The sequence below is a fragment of the Nyctereutes procyonoides genome, unplaced genomic scaffold (assembly GCF_905146905.1).
Source record: "Nyctereutes procyonoides isolate TBG_1078 unplaced genomic scaffold, NYPRO_anot_genome, whole genome shotgun sequence".
Taxonomy (NCBI): domain Eukaryota; kingdom Metazoa; phylum Chordata; class Mammalia; order Carnivora; family Canidae; genus Nyctereutes; species Nyctereutes procyonoides.
In genome coordinates this window covers 31068180-31084634 of record NW_026575049.1, presented here as the reverse complement: position 1 = coordinate 31084634, position 16455 = coordinate 31068180, and the positions used below count along the sequence as shown (strand labels likewise).

At 44.3% G+C, this 16455-nt stretch overlaps 1 protein-coding gene across 4 annotated transcripts in view; it reads right to left on the bottom strand.

Moving 5' to 3' along the window:
- The window catches only part of LARGE1 (LARGE xylosyl- and glucuronyltransferase 1), a 525183-nt gene that overhangs the window by 259004 nt on the left and 249724 nt on the right, over positions 1-16455 (bottom strand). For all 4 annotated transcript variants that reach the window (XM_055328305.1, XM_055328304.1, XM_055328306.1 and 1 more), the window contains exon 4: positions 15061-15143. In XM_055328305.1, the coding sequence (XP_055184280.1) occupies positions 15061-15143 (83 nt within the window). The remainder of the gene's footprint in view (positions 1-15060; positions 15144-16455) is intronic.

The following is a 16455-nucleotide window of genomic DNA, read 5'->3' as shown; positions in this document are numbered from 1 at the left end:
TCACCAGGGAACCCCATCGCCGGACATCAGCTTACTCTCAACTTCTAATATTCCTAGAGCTTTTTTTTATTCATTCCCCTCGGCCAACCAGCCATTACTGAGGGAGCATCCGAAATAGCCGGCATTACACAAGGGCAAAGCTTCTGGAGTCCAATGGAAATGGGTGCAAATCCCAGTCATGGTATTTATTAGTGGGGATTTTGAGTGTGTTGCTTCTGCCTCTGCACTGCTGTTTCTTCATTCTGTAAAATGTTGAGAGAAATCTCTTTATCAGGCTACTGTGTATGAGGTAAGTAGAAGAGATAAGGCATATGAATAATAAACACAGGATGATAAATAGCAGATATGCCTTCTAGTCTTATAAATACAACTGAGCTAGCAGAAGAAGTGACAGTGTGAACTATAATACCACAAATGAGTGCCTCTGGGAAATCTAAAGATGAAAATGACCTGGTTCCCCTGACCTCAAGGAGCTCACACTCCTTATAGGGACAGAGGATCCACAATTTAATATACACACACGGTGGCACATTATGTTGTTAACAACCACAACCACAACATAGCATTCTATGAGAGTAAAGGCAAAAATGGGCTAATTCTGACTGGGTCAGGAGGACGTGGAGGAGCTGGGGAAGCAGTGCCCTAGAAGATATAGGAGTTTGATAGGAAGCAAAGGGAGAATGGACACAATTCAAGGAGAGTAACAGGAGACAACAGCTGGTGCCCAGGGGGTGCTGGGAGCGTGGGGGGTGGGGAAGCAGTTAGCTGGGACTCTAAGGTCAGAGCAGAGGAGGAGAGAGCAGAGAGTGCAGGAGGCAGTGCAGTGAATACCCAATTAAATAGTCCCTACTATATTAGCGAGGTGTGGGGAGCAATGTGACCCACCTCCTAGCTCTCAGCCTCTGAGCCTCTTCCCAGCCCTATTCCAGAGACACAGACCTTCTGTTTTCCATGCCCTCTCTTCACCTGAGACTGCAGATTCAGTTTGCTCTGTAAGAACCTTCATGCATTTGTTCATTTGATAAATACTTACTGAGCACCTATTACTTGGCGGGAGATGAGCAGGATGCCAGGGACAAGGTAAGGCACACCATTGCTGCCCTCTCAAATCTCCTGATCTGGCCCCCTCTCCTCCCACCCTTCACACTCCCCAGCCAGCATTTATCTTTTGTTCAGCCTTCAGACCTGAGGGCCACAATCATTTTCTCCTGGAGCCCTTCCTGACTACCCATGCCTGGCTCAGGGTCCCTTCCTAATAGTCAGTTACCTCAGTACCATGTACCCACCCTCGGGTTTTGGTCGCCTTTTTACCTGTCTAGATCCCCACTTGACTGTGAGCTTGGAGAAGTCAAGGGTCATGCCCATTATGTTCAAAAATATCACCTCATAATCTAGCTCTGTGCATAGAATGCAGGAGGAGTTCAATAAATGGACTGGATTAAGTGATGGATGGTGGAGAGAGAAGGGGAAGGGAGGTAGACAGACACATCATTTAGAAGAGGAGACTAGGTGAATGTGAAGTGAGGATCTGATTGAGATCATCTCTGGGGAAAAGCAGCAAGGAAGCTGAATCTAGAGGGATTTCAGGAAAAGAGATCTTAGAGAAAGGGGGGAAATGAAGTGGAAGATGCAGAAGGGGACACTGAGGTTCCTGGGTTGGTGGTGATGTCTCCAGGACAGGGGTTACAAAAAGCAAGGCACATCAGAGGAAGATGAGAGGTTTGGGATTGGACACACCAATTTAAGGTGAGCATAGCAAAGCCAGATGGAGCTGAACAGAAGAGCCTAGACCCGAAGGTGATTATCATCCAAGGCTAACCCACCATATACGTAACAGGTCCTCAAAGATGATAAATAGAGTAAATGAACAGAAGACACAAACAGGACTGCAGAATTTCTCCATGGGACCTAATGCCTGAACACTGCAGATTCTCCCATTAAACTATCTATACTCAAGGGGAAAAGGGCCCTATAGCATTCCTTGGAAGCCCTACATCAAGTTTTCCTGTAAGAAGCTACCAGTTGGCCCGAGTGATGATTGGTGGTCATATATTTATCAGCCAATGACTTACCTGAAGGCTAAATGAGAGGTACTAGTCCGAGTCCTTGGGAAGACAGACGGTCCATTTAGCTCTTGGTATTGGTACAACCAGCCCCCCTCTCCCACAGGAGCCATGATGGAGGGCCGCCCCAGTGGCGCAGTGGTTTAGCGCCGCCTGCAGCCCAGGGTGTGATCCTGGAGACCCGGGATCGAGTCCGACGTTAGGCTCCCTGCATGGAGCCTGCTTCTCCCTCTGCCTGTGTCTCTGCCCCCCCCCCATGAATAAATAAATAAAATCTTTAAAAAAAATAAAAAAGGAGCCACGATGGAGTCTTATGCATCAAGAATGGATAAAAGAAAGCCTTCCTGTCAATTTTCAATTTTATCCACAATGGAGGAATAGCATAATTTTAGACACAGTGAAAATACCAAACAGACCAAGCTACGTATATTTGTTTCAACACAATCCTGCTATTCACATGTCTCTGTCTTCATGTGCTCCAAAAAATACTTGCCTCCTACTTAGAAGTCCCATGAACTCCTGTTTATCGTTCAGACTTCCCTTTGCAAGTTAGCTCCTCCCGGACACCTTCTTTGAGCTCATCCTTGTCCCTTTTTCCTGCTGACTTGGCATCTCATATAAAAAACATCCCAACCATTTCTTTCTTTCTTTCTTTCTTTCTTTCTTTCTTTCTTTCTTTCTTTCTTTCTTTCTTTCTTTCTTCCTTCCTTCCTTCCTTCCTTCCTTCTTTCCTTCCTTCCTCCCTCCCTTCTTCCTTTCTTCTTTTTCTTTCTTTCTTTCTTTCTTTCTTTCTTTCTTTCTTTCTTTCTTTCTTTCTTCCTTCCTTCCTTCCTTCCTTCCTTCCTTCCTTCCTCCTTCCTTCCTTCCTTCCTTCCTTCCTTCCTTCCTTCCTTCCTTCCTTCCTTTCTCTCTCTCTCTTTCTGGCTCCACACCCAGCATGGAGCCCAACATGGGGCTTGAACTCACAACCCTGAGATCAAGACTTAAGCCAAGACATCAAGAGTCAGACGTTATCAACTCAGCCACCCAAGCACCCCAAAACCTGTCTACCATTTCTAACATGACACTGTGTAAGTATTGAAACATGTGGCTCCTTATCTCTACTAGGAGGTCTCTGCGGACAAAAACCATGTTTTCATCTCCATCCCTAGGGCCAGAGGAGAGCCTGGCACATAATAGGTGCTCAACAAACACTTGTGCAACAGGAAGAGAAAGCCAAAGTCCCTCCTTCCAGGTCACCATTAGCCTTACCATGAGAAGGCAACAACGGTCAATGGCATTATCTGCACCAATGCTTCAGAGCTGGGGACTCTGCTCGAGAATGTCTGGGTCAGAGCCCTGGCTGTGTTAACTACTAACTGAGTGACCAGAAGCAAGTTAACGCATCTTTCTAGGCCTCCATTTATTCATCTTCAAATTAGGAACACTAACAGTAAGTAAACAATATTGCATTGTAAGGACTAAGTGATATAATATAAAGTGCCTGGTATGAAAAATTTGAATGTATGTTAACCACTAGTATGGTCTGAGTGCTTATGGCATGCCCCCCTAAATTCATGTCGAATCCTAAGCCCTAGGGTATCAGGAAGTGGGGCCTTTGGGAGGTGAGTATGCTGTGAGGCTGCAGCCCTCCTGAAAGGGATTAGTGTCTTTATAAAAGAAGCTTCAGAGAGCTCTCACCCTCCTCCCATCATAGAAGGACACAGGAATTGGCAGTCTGCAACCAGAAAGCAGTCTCCACTACCCCGCCTCCCTTAAGGCCATGCTGTGCCATGATCCTGGACTTCCCAGTCTCTGAGACTATGAGGAAGAGATTTCTGTGGTCTATAAGCACCCCCTCCCATCTCCAGTCTGTGGTATTTTGTTGTACCAGTCCGAGCAGACTATGACAGCCATTGTCAGTGCTAACTTATTAGGAAACTGTGATTTTTCTCTCCTGCTTTGCATTACTCTTCAAATGAAGTAATTTCAATTAGTTCTTCCATCCATAAAACAAAAAATGAGTTGAATGAAGAAACATGCAACAAAGAGCTATCAAGCAGTAAGTACATGTAAGGCATAATAGGGGTTTAGGTGATGCTGGAGCTGAGACTCTCTGCTGGTGCAGCTATCAATCTGGTAGAAGCAGAGAGAGAATGCCAATAACTACATAAACACTGGAACATGGCTGTGCCCTAACACTGGGCCACCTCACAGAGCTGCAAAGTGTGGGAATGGCACACCTCCTGGGGAGCCATCTGTATAGACTGATATGGACAGTAAGTGAAGGGTACCCCTAGGGTTGAATGGTGAGCAACCTGTACAAGTGTACAGGACAACTCTGCAAAGAGAAGCACAAAAGCTACAGGGGTGGAAGAGTCTACTTCTCAACCGTGGAGCATCTACAATGTTTACATGGACTAAGTGGCAATTAAACCAGACCTTTAGATGAGAAGAGATGGGAGGAAGGAGGAAGGCAATCCGTAGGATGTAACAGAATAAGGAAAGGAACAGAGGCGGGAAAGTACACTGCAGGTCTATGAAGGAATGACAGGCTTATTTGGGTGGATCATACAACATTTATTGGACACCTACCGCATGCCAAGAATAGGGAGGATAAAAAGAAAAAGTGCAAGTCCTAATGGCAGGGCAGGCCAGAGTGCGTGACTTCTTAAGATCCATGAGTTTCATTGTCTAAGAGAAAGAGAGCCAGACAAGATTGGGGTGCTGAGCAGGAAGGCGATAAAGTTGTAATTCGAGACATTAACCTGGCTACAGAGCTGAAGACAGACCAGCATGGAAAGAGGAATAGGCTTGCAGAGGAGGATGCTGCCAGCATCTGATGAGGCTTTCCCCTTACAAGCTCTTGCTCTGGTCTATTTCAAGCAAGTCCCCAGAAGGGAAAATAAATCCAGAGACACTTAGCTCATCTTTAGGGCAAAACTAGCTGTTTGCTTTGTTAAAGGGGTCCGTGTGCCTCATCAGAATATCAAATACTGAATCAGAGGACACATCGGGGCCCCCCAGCCCAGGGGACCACTGAGACCCTGCCAGTTCATGGACAGTCTCACCAGCCCCATGCAGGCTCACCAGCAGCAGCTTGATCTCACTGCTGTGAGCAAGATGCTCAGAGCAGCTCTAAGCTCCACTTTCGGCACCATCATGAGAATGTGGGTCCTGTCAACTGTACCTCTTGGAGGCCACAGGAGAAGCACTGAAAATACTGCCCAGACTACTTTGCTTCAAATCTCTGTACAAACCAGAATGTTTCCCTCAAGTTTCAATCTATAAATCCAACCACCAACTAGCTGGTCCTCCCTTCATGCCCACAGGCCACTGAGCATCAAGATGGCCTAATGACGACTCTCCTAACACCAGGTGACTAAGAAGTTGCGGAGTGTTTAGTAACTCGTCTCTCCTTGAGAACGTAAGCTCCATGAGGATAGACATTTGGTCTGTCATTCACTGGGGTAGCCTAGCCCCAAAAACAACACAGAAGCTATTAAATAGAGGCTCCTAACACAGGTGTGTCCCACAGAATTCCATGCCAGGGCTAAGGGCACACCATCTATCCAGCGTCACACAAGCTGGAAACAGGAGCATCACCAGGGCTCCTTCCCCGCCCACCTCCCACACCCTCAATCAATCCCACACCCTGGAGGCAGCCTAGTCCACCGGTTAGGAGCCAGGCCTCTAAAGCCAAATTGCCTGGCTGCTTCTCATCTTGATCTGTCACCAACTAAAGACAGGACATTGGACAAGCATGTTAGTCTTGGAGTCTCAGCTTCTGAATCCATAAAATCGGGTTGTTATTATCAAATTGAATTAAAGTGTATGAAGCACTTAGAACAGTGACCCCCAAGGAATATGGACTTAATAAATGTTAACATGACTAGTGTACCTGCTCTTCGGTGATAGCTCACAAATACATGCTCCCCTTCTCTCCCTGTCTCTGAGCTGGCTCCCTCCAACAGATCCTCTGTCCTGTAAGCCCAGGACTCCCTCCAAAATGATCACATAACCCCCTGTTCATTGTACGATGCATAAAGTCCCACCTCCCGCATGGAGCTAGCAGGAGGTTTGATAATTTCATCCGGTCCACCTCTCCAAACACATGTCTTCCTACTCCCCCTCCACAGACCTGCACTCCAACCATTCCCTTCTCCAGATGTGCATGTGACCAACTTTTCTCCTTCTTAAGGAATAAAGTGCCACCTGCTCAAGGAGGCCCTCCATGGCCGCTCCATCAAAAGTGCCCCCTCCCTCTCCAAGGGCTCTCCCCACTGCATTGCCCTATTTGGTTCTTCTCAGCACTGGAACTCTCTATATCCATCTGCAGGTCTATCTCCTGCCCGCTGCTAGAACGTGAGCTGTGTAGGGAGGAGTTTCTCTGCTTCCACAATGCACTTATCCTCCTGTTTTCTCACTCTACGTGTCAGTGCTTGGCAAGGGCCTAGCCGTGGGTACAATGTCAGAGACTAATCATGTTTTCCCGCAGGCTCAAGTGCATGCTGCCTCTCTTCTTTGACCACCTTCACATTGCTTTGCTAACTGCTTCCAGCCTTCTGTGGTCAACGTAGATGTCACTGTTGTCTGACACAGGTATCTGGGTGTTACAAGCAGAGGCATTCAGAAAAAAATGTGGGAGTAAACCTTTCAGCATTGTATTGGGCAAGGGTCTCCTAGGCAAAAAATCCAAAGCACAAACAAACAAACTGGTCCTAATAAGAATTAAAAATGTTTGTGTTTCAAAAGATACCATCAGGAAAGTAGAAAAGTTAACTCAGAATGGGAGAAAATATTTGCAGATATTTATCTGATAAAGGACCTGTAACCGTAATATATAAAGATATTCTACAATTTAAACAATACAAAGACATGTAAGCTGATTAAAAACTGAGCAAAGGAGGGGTGCGTGGGTGGCTCAGTCAAACATCCAACTTGAGGTTTTGGCTCAGGTCACAATCTTGCAGGTTGTGAGACGGAGCCCCACGTCAGGCTCTGCACTCAGCGGGGACTCCACTTGAAGGTTCTCTCTCCCTCTGACCCTCTGCCCACTCACATGCTCTCACTCTCTCTAAAATAAATAAATTTGAAAAAACAAAAAGCCCAAGGAAAGGATTTGAAGAGTCATTTCTCAAAGAGGATACACAGATGGCCAATAAGCTCAAGAAAAGATGCCTGACAGCATTAGATACCAGGAAATGTCGATCAAAACTACAAAGTACCACTTCACAGCCATCAAACAGCTAAAATAAGAGAACAACAAGTACTGGTGAGGACTTGGAGATACTGGAGCCCTCATTTGTCACTTATGGAATTGGAAGATGGTGTAGAGCTGTTTTGGAAACTGGTTCTGGGGATTTCTCCAGAAATTAAGCATAAAAAGTTAACAGCTGGTGAGCTCTTCAGCAGCCCTGCTCCTAGTTGGACACCCATACTGTACACAAACCTTCACAGGAGCATCATCCAGAACTGCCAAGAAATGGAAACAACCCCAATGACCACTATGTGCTGAGTGGATACACAAAAGGTGGTGGTGCCGTGGACTGGAGTATTACTGGAAACGCAAATACAAGAAGCATCGATGACCCCTGCTATGACACCGATGAACCTTGAGAATGTGGTACTCGGCGAAAGCAGCCACTCATGAGAGACTAAACAATGAGAGACGCCATTGATGTGAAAGGTCCAGAATCCTCAAATCTATAGGCACAGAAAGATGAGGGGCTGTCAGTGGATGGAAGAAGGGGGACACGGGGAGCGAGTCCTCATGGAGACAAAGGGATCTTGCTGAGATGATGAAAACAGCCTAACATTAGGAAGTAGTGATGGTTGGACAAGTCAGAGAACACTAAAAAACCAATGGACTGTACTCACTTGAAGAGTGAACATTAGGTATGTGAATTAGATGCCAACACGTCCTCATCTGCCTGAGTTGGGAAGTGGCCTGTTTGGGGGAGGGAAAGAGACCTGGTCTGCTCAGCTGTTTCTGGGCTTCTCTCTCCTGAGGGAGCTGGGCTATACAGCCAATGGTGTGCTGTGTCAGGAAGGCCTGCAGGTGTCAGGGCTGGCCTCTACCAGAAGGGAAACCCAACTAATGGGGGTGAGAAAAAGCCCAACCGTGCCTGCATTTGAGAAAAGATCCTACTGCGCCCACATTTTGAAGAAATGTCCTGCAGCTCAGAACAGTGATAAAAAGGACTTTCATTCTCCATGTGTGACTTCTGAGTCTTATTTTACATTTAGTTCCTAATCAGGAAGGTAAGAAATAGTTTTAATGATAGGGTGCTCAAATTCCAAAATCAGTCAAAGGCCAAGGGCCCCACCCTCACCCCTTGCTCTTTTGTTCACAGGGAGATAGCAGGAGTTAGACAGACATTAAAAATATATTTATATCAAATGAACTGCATCAAGCAAAGGAGAACTTAGAATTTTTTCTTACAGAAAAAGATAATTTCTCGATATAGGATTCAATGTTATTTAAATTTATTTCTACAACATCTAAAATAGTCTTTTATACCAGTCATCAATTATATGCATTTTGGGAGCACTGATTTAAGCCCAGGAGCAAAGGCTTTTTTGTGAATAGGCCAGAACATCTTCATATACAACCAGTCCCACGTAGCTTGCCGGGGTCTGAACAATACAGACATTAAGCCTGGTCTATATTCAGACCAGATCACACTTTTACAACAAAGAAAGCAGCAAGTGCATGTTTCATCTTCAGCAGAGCCTGCAGACTTTGCTCATAATGAGCAATGCTCCTGCTGCCTCTGTGATTTCCTTAACTGCTCCCCTGTTCCAGGTTGGGATGCAATAAATATGGTAATACAAAGAGCAAAGATGATTAAACCCCAGCTTTCTCCCTGCTTTTCTTTCTTCTCTTGTCAGGAATGTGCCACAGCCCCTACAGGGCAATCCAGGGTCTGCTTTTATTAAAATATACAGGGACATCTGAGCTGAAATAATCCCTAATTATTAAGTTTACAATGGAATTGCAATTCTAGAAAAAGAAAGAGTCTGTGACAGTACCTCCAATGCTCAGTGAATCTGTTATCCTTAACGATTTAATAGAACTCACTGCAGAAAAACACAGCAGCCAGAATGGGGTTTTTCAATGTGAGCTCTTGGTTTGAGGGAGGACAAGTGGCATTGATAATGTGGGAACATTCAAGGACAAGTCTATATCACATCAGAAAAGCTTTCCATGGGAGAGGAACAGAGCAACTTTCTAAAACAAAACAAAACAAAACAAAACAGAGAGAGAGAGAGAGAGAGAGAGAGAGAGAGAAAGAAAGAAAGAAAGAAAGAAAGAAAGAAAGAAAGAAAGAAAGAAGAAAAAAAGAAAGAAAGAAAGAAAGAAAGAAAGAAAGAAAGAAAGAAAGAAAGAAAGAAAGAAAAAAGAAAGAAAGAAAAAAGAAAGAAAAAAAGCAAGCAGGCAAGCAAAAGGCCTTGTGGCTTTCATTTTCAGGCTTTGGCAGAACCAAGGTCAGGTCAGAATGTGAGGAGAAGTGAGGACTCCCCAGTGACCTTGAACAAGCTATTTAACCTCTGAGCGTCAGTTTCCTTTTTCATTTGTGAGGATAATGACAGAGGGATAAAGGGGTGATTACAGAGATCACAGTAATGATAACAATTCCCTATGTGGTCACTCAAAATGATGATGAAAAATAAAAAGAATAATGATACTCAAGATAGTAACTTTTCTCCCCCCAGACTCTGAATCTAGACTGAGTGGGTACAAAGCGAGGTCTCTAGTAACTTCTCTTTGATCCTGAGCTATGACTTAACCTATAGCTTCATCAGTTGTAAAATGGGGACAATCATACTACCCACCTCACGGAGTCACAACAGCATGAAATGCATATCTGAAAAACACTTCACACAGAGAGCTAGGTTCGTATTTGTTCAATACACAAAACACGAAAATGTTTCACATAGATTATCTCTGAGGATAGTCCAACAGGGCTCTAAGATGTAAGGGAACAAGCCAAAGCTCTTCAGAGACTTCACTAGGGCCACCCAGAATCAGTACCTACTTCTGTTTGTTTTATTCAAATCTTAAGTTCTTCCCGTCACGATCTAGAAACTGCTTCTATAATAAGTTTAAGCCTGAATAAGCAATAACACAATTAGAGGCAGATATTGGGCGCAAATAGGCTGTTTTATCTTCCATGTTCTTCAGGGGCACAAGTTTTAAAAAAACAAAACAAAACAAAAATCCAGCTGCTTGATATGCAAAGTAAGGGAAATCACCCAACTTCTTCCTGCCAACAGGGCTGTAGAGTGTGAGAGTAAGTAGATCATCCTCGCAAACAAATATTAAATTTTTACAAGCTGGCCTGCCTTTCTGCCCAGGAGGTAAACACCTAGTGGCTACGTAATTTTTTTTTCCTCCGCTCTCTAAAAGCTCGGTTTCCTTGAAGAGCAGCTATACTTCCCAGTTTATCTGTAAATGGGGTTGGAGTTATGTCCCCCAATTTTTCTTGAAATAGTCTTCCATCTAGGTGACACAGACACATAATGTGCTATTTTTTTCTATTAGGTAAACCCTTGTTCACATATATTTTGTATTGATTTTTTTCTCATCCACCCTTTTTCTTTATCATAGGGGTTGCATAATGAGATGACCAGAAATATATGTAAAGAGAAAACAAAAACAAGATCATTTTTGTTTCTCTCTCTCCAAGCATAACACGAAAAACTCCCTTTTTACACAGGGTGTCGGCTAGTCTTCCTGCCCCCGGTATTCTGTTTATGTGCATCTGCACACATGTGACATATATGTGGCTTTGCTGACACCATGTAATAATATTATGCATATGTTTTGAAGTGTGTTGTCATTTTATCATACAATTTGTCCATATGAGGAGATGCTTTTTAAGACCAACTGAGGACATGCTTTACTACAAAAGGGTGTTCCATTATTTAGTCTTACTGTTTTTAAGTATTTTTCAAATTTTTAGGATCATAAGCAATAGGTCATTAAAAAAAGTATTTCCAGTAGCCAGGATTATCCTCTTAAGACAGTCCCTGAAGTTAGTCATATAGGGTCAAGGTCTTGGGCATAACATCATAAAACTTCTTCTCCAAAAGATTATAGCAATTTCCAGTTCTGGTAGGAGTATATAAGAGTGCCTGTGTGTCACTCTTTCACTATCTTTTAAGATATAGTGTGCCCACTGTCACCAGGCATACTGCAGAAGTAAAATTGATTTGATGAAACAAAGCAAGCCTTAAATGAAAATTTGCTGAAAATCCTGTCTGGAGAATAAATCTAATTGCTGTAATTAACAGTGAAAGCCAAAAGAAGCATTCTACACCACTATTATTATATTATTATTAACATTAGAAAGGTACTTCATTTGCCAAAGTATTTTATAATCATGTATTGGTCAATCCCCATAACGTGCTTCGGAAGCAATGAAGCTATTTATAGCTGGACTTTCTGAGCGGAAAGTCTTTCAAAAGTCCTTTTGTCTTGATATCTCAAGTCATTATCACCAGCACATCAATTCACAGACATTCTCATTTGTAGAATTTCAAGGATGGGAGGGATTTAAGTGGTCATCTGGACCAAGATAAAGTAGTCACTGACGTGGAGTGCAGAAATTTCCTAATGCATACTAAGAATTTGCTTTCTTCTCAAATCCCCATGCTTCCACGAAAGCATGTCATGCCATCAGCAGCCAATTACAAATCTGCTATTTTTAAATGTAACATCTTTGTGCTACACAGTGACTGTAGGAATAAAAGTTTATACTCAATGGGATTCCTCAGGGTTTCAGCAACTACTGGAATTATTTGATTTGTAGCTAACGCAACAATGAGAATATTTATACCCAACAATACCATACGTTTTCATGGCTTTAAAATTTGCCGTAATTCAGATATAGCACAACTGAAATCATACAAATCATGCAAATCCTCTTTTCTTAAAAAGGGTCTTCTTGGGGCACCTAGGTGGCTCAGTGGTTGAGCATCTCCTTTGGCTCAGGGCGTGATCCCGTGGTCCTGGGATTGAGTTCTGTATTGGGTTCTCTGCAGGGAGCCTGCTTCTCCCTCTGCCTGTAACACCGTCTCTCTGTGTCTCTCATGCATAAATAAAATCTTTAAAAAGATTTTTTTAAAATCTTGCCCCCACCCAATCAGGTCTTGTCTTATCTTGTTTAATTTGGACAAGAGATAACTCAGGAAAGGCAGGATCACTTCCAGGGTGAAGAGGAATCTACCCTTTGCATGGCTGTTTGCATGGGGATCTGCTAGGATCCACAGATTGGAAAATTTTACTGCCCTAGAAATTACTACAAAACACTTGGTTTCAAGCAGCAGATGAAGGCTACAGAATCACAGGGAGTCTCAAAAACCACACATTAGCAGGAGTAGTGTGGAAGGGCCATCTCCCCTTAAGACATCCTCCCCTTAACGTGAGGTTGAGCCCCACTCGGTCATTCTTTTTTTGGTATTTCCATTTCCTTCTGAGATGTGCAACTGAAATCCCAGTGCCAACTGCGAAGAGCAAATAGGAGATGGGAGAGCCCCAACCACTAGCCCACAGTGTTCTCTACTCTGCTTACTCATTTCTCTTTTATCTGCTCCGCAGGGGATGGAGGGTGGAAGCAGAGAATCCCTCCCCCTCCTGGGTGGGGAGCAGACCTGCTAGCTGACCAGAGGCATAGTAGGGCACCCCAGAGAAACACCCACCCAGGTGAGTTCAGTAAAAACAACTAAGCTAATAAATTCTGTCTTCAACCTAATAAATTTTAGGGTGCACGGATTCACAGCAAAAGTTAACTGGCCTAGGAACTAAAGTCTAAAGAATTAAAATGACCTGCTGAAAATCACTCAGCTATAGAGTGGCAGGACCATGTAATCGAACCAGGTCTGAGCTGGACAGATTAGTTAACTGGTCGAATAAATACATCTTCAGGTGATTTATTAATGAAGTTTCCCAGATTCACTAGATAAACAATTTAACATTGAGCATTTAACACTTGTGAAGTCCTTCACTAAGATAATGGGAATACAGAAACATTGGGCATGATTTCTGTCCCCCAAAGTCCCATATTCTACTACAAAAGACATAACATGAATAAAGGAAATAAAACGTACTAAGTACAATGATAAAAATGCACAGGGTATTATGGGCTGGGAGGAGGGGGGCTCTTGCTGACTAACAGGTACAGGTGGGCCTCCTGTTAGAAGGATAAGGAGTCTGCAAAGTCAGGAGGGGAAAATGGAGGAGAGAAGAAATAGAGCAGCATGGTGAAGACAACAGGCAGGACACATGTGGGAGAGGGTAGAAGCCACAAGCAGGTCAGTGTTGCTGAAGAGTCAAATTATCAACAAGGGGAAGAAAGAGAAAGCATGCTGAGAACGACATCAGGCAGGTCCTGATGGTCCCTATACCACAGTGAAGAAGTTTGATTCTCTCCCCTCCATAAGGAGAAGCCAATGAAAGGTTTGAAGAAACCAGATTTGCCTTTCTGAACCACCACCTGGCCTTAGAGGCTAGATCTGTGGGGACTGGAAAACCAAGACCAGGAGAGAAAATATGCAGACCTCAACTGTGCCAGGTGGAGCAAGGATGAAGAGAAAGGGATGGAATTAAAAATATTAAGAGAGAGAACCCCCAAATTGATCACAGAGGGGCCAGATGGGGGTCTAAGAGAGAAAGGGGAACCAAAAGCCAGTTTCTTGCGTGGCTGGCAGGTCTGGAGTGCCCACCATGCCTCCCATCTCTGTTGATGCCACTGACAGCTAGATTCGGGCATTAACTTCACATTGATCTTCATTTAGTTGAGGTCTAAGAGCTTTTCATGGCTGTTCCTACTGCTCAAAGCCTTCTGGATCTTGGCTACAGCCATAGATAGCTTCATCTAAACCCTCGGTAAGAATGTTAAAGGACACTGGGTAGAACTTGGTAGAACTGGATAGAACTTGGTAGAATGAGCTAGAACTTAGGACACTTGGTAAGAATGTTAGAAGAGAGGACACTGGCTAGAACTACAAACTCAATTCTGGATACACCCTTGATAGGTCCAGATATCAATCAATCCAAACAGAGAAAACATAAAAGAAAGTTCATGTAAAAAAAAAAAAAAGCAGAAGCAAATGACAGTTTAATTTGGACAAGAGATAACTCAGGAGAGGCAGGATCACTTCCAGGGTGAAGAGGAATCTACCCTTTGCATGGCTGTTTGCATGGGGATCTGCTAGGATCCACAGATTGGAAAATTTTACTGTCCTAAAAGACAGGACTTCCTGATGGTCAGAGATGCCCAGATGTGGGACAGGCTACATTGGAATAGAGCAAGCAAACTCTTATGAATTTGCTAGGGCTGCCCCAACAAAATACCACAGACTGGCGGCGGGGGGGCGGAGTGGTGGTGGGGGTGGTGCTTAAACAGTAGAAACTTATTTTCTATGGTTCTGAAGGTTTGAAGTCTGAGACCAAGTGACAGCAGGCTGGGTTCTCTTGAGGCCTTCTCCCTGGGCTGGTAGACAGGCATCTTCTCCCTTTGTCCTCATTTGGTCTCTGCTCTGTGTGACACTGTCTCCCCAACTCCTCCCCTTATCAGAACACCAATCATACTGGATTATAGCTCATTCCTACTGCCTCACTTTCACTGAACTACCTCTTTACTATGGGCTGGGGTTCCAGCAGAACAATTTTAGGGGGACATCGTCCAGTCCATAACACAACCTGTCATTAGAGATGTGTAAACAGAGAAGGCTGGTGATCTCAGGCCAGGGAAGACAATGAAGAAATGCAAGCCTCAAATCTGGAGTGTCCCTGAAGGTCCCCTTAGGTCTAGGAGCTACAATTCTACACATTGTGGGATAGCACCTGATTGCTCCTGTTAAACATTATGAACCCAAAAATATCCTCAGGGTGTCAGGCAAAACTCACATTTTCACAGCAGCTTTGACTGATGAGAAATGCTGCTCTTCTTTACCCTTCCCCCAAGGAAGTCACAGGCATGAACCCACAAAGGACCAAAGCCACACTTACCTGTGAAACAGGACAGACTTGACCAAGGTGACGACATCACGGCTGGCGTTATACCCGGCACAGACGATAGCAACGTGGATCGTCTGGGAAGCAAAAAAAAAAACAGGGCAAACCATTAGACAGATGGAAGAGAGCCTTCCCAGTGCTTCAGACCATGTGGAAAAGAAAAATCCCCCTTATTTCTTGTTGGGATCATTAGAAAACAAAGGGCATAGTCTGCAGCTGTGGAAAATAATGTGAGACCATTTTATTAAGGCCTTTTTAATCGGTTTATGGAGCTATCAACATTTGGAAACCATTAAGGCTCTTTGCAATTACATTTTGGGGATGAGAAAAGAGGCGATTGGCTCAAACAAGCAAACAGTGAGTCCTCTTCCCCCAAGCTGGAAGACTGTGACAACTGGTAACAAGAGAGAAGAAAGAAATACTTCCTGAAAGAAAGAACTGAAAGGGATTTTAGACTGAGAAGTGATGGCTCAGAGTTGGAAATGTTCTTGCAAGAAGTCCCAGGTGGTGTGCCTAGGTGGCTCAGTTGGTTAAGCATCTGTTTTCAACTCAGGTCATGATCTCAAGGTCCTGGGATCAAGCCCCACATTGGGCTCCCTGCTCAGTGGGGAGTCTCCTTCTCCCTGGCCCTCTGCCCCTCCCCTTGCTTGCTTTCACTCTCTCTCAAATAAATAAAAATAAAATCTTAAAAAAAAAAAAAAAGATGCCCTAGGTTAGGGGATCCTGACTGAGCACAGAGACCCATAAACATCTATACAGGTTCACCAACAACAAAGGCCCCAGCTGGGACATCATTCCAAGAACTGAGAGCTGGCAAGATTGAAGGGAACCTCATGGTGTATCTCATCTGAGCAGTCTGGAGCACAGGCTCCAGACACAAACCCTGGCTCCGTCCTTTAGTCCAGGGGGAAAAAGTGGCATCAGGTGATATACAAGTCCTACAGGATGTCATGGAGTACATAAGGGGATGATACCAAGAGCAGTCTATGGTGCTTGGCACACGGCATTCCAATCACAGCAATGATGATCTCTAGAGCTGAACTTCCCAAACAGGGTCCCTTGGCACCCTGGTGTGCTGAAAGTGAATTACGGGAGACAAGGTCACTCATCCCTTCCAGTGAGATCTCAAGGCTCCCAAGGCAGGGCTGGCTCCCTTGGGCTTGGCTGCCCTGTGAGCTTCAGAAACTTGATGAAGACTGAGAAGCCCTGCTCTAGAGCATCCCATACAGAAAGTCACCCAGCCTCTCAAGACAGCTCAAAGAATAGAAGGTTCATGTCTCCCAATGTTGTACCTTTTACCAAAGCACTGCCTTCCTTGAACTGAAATCACCCTACCTCGCTCCGTCCTGGGAGTACTGCAGAACACATTTGTTCCCTCCAGCATCCAAA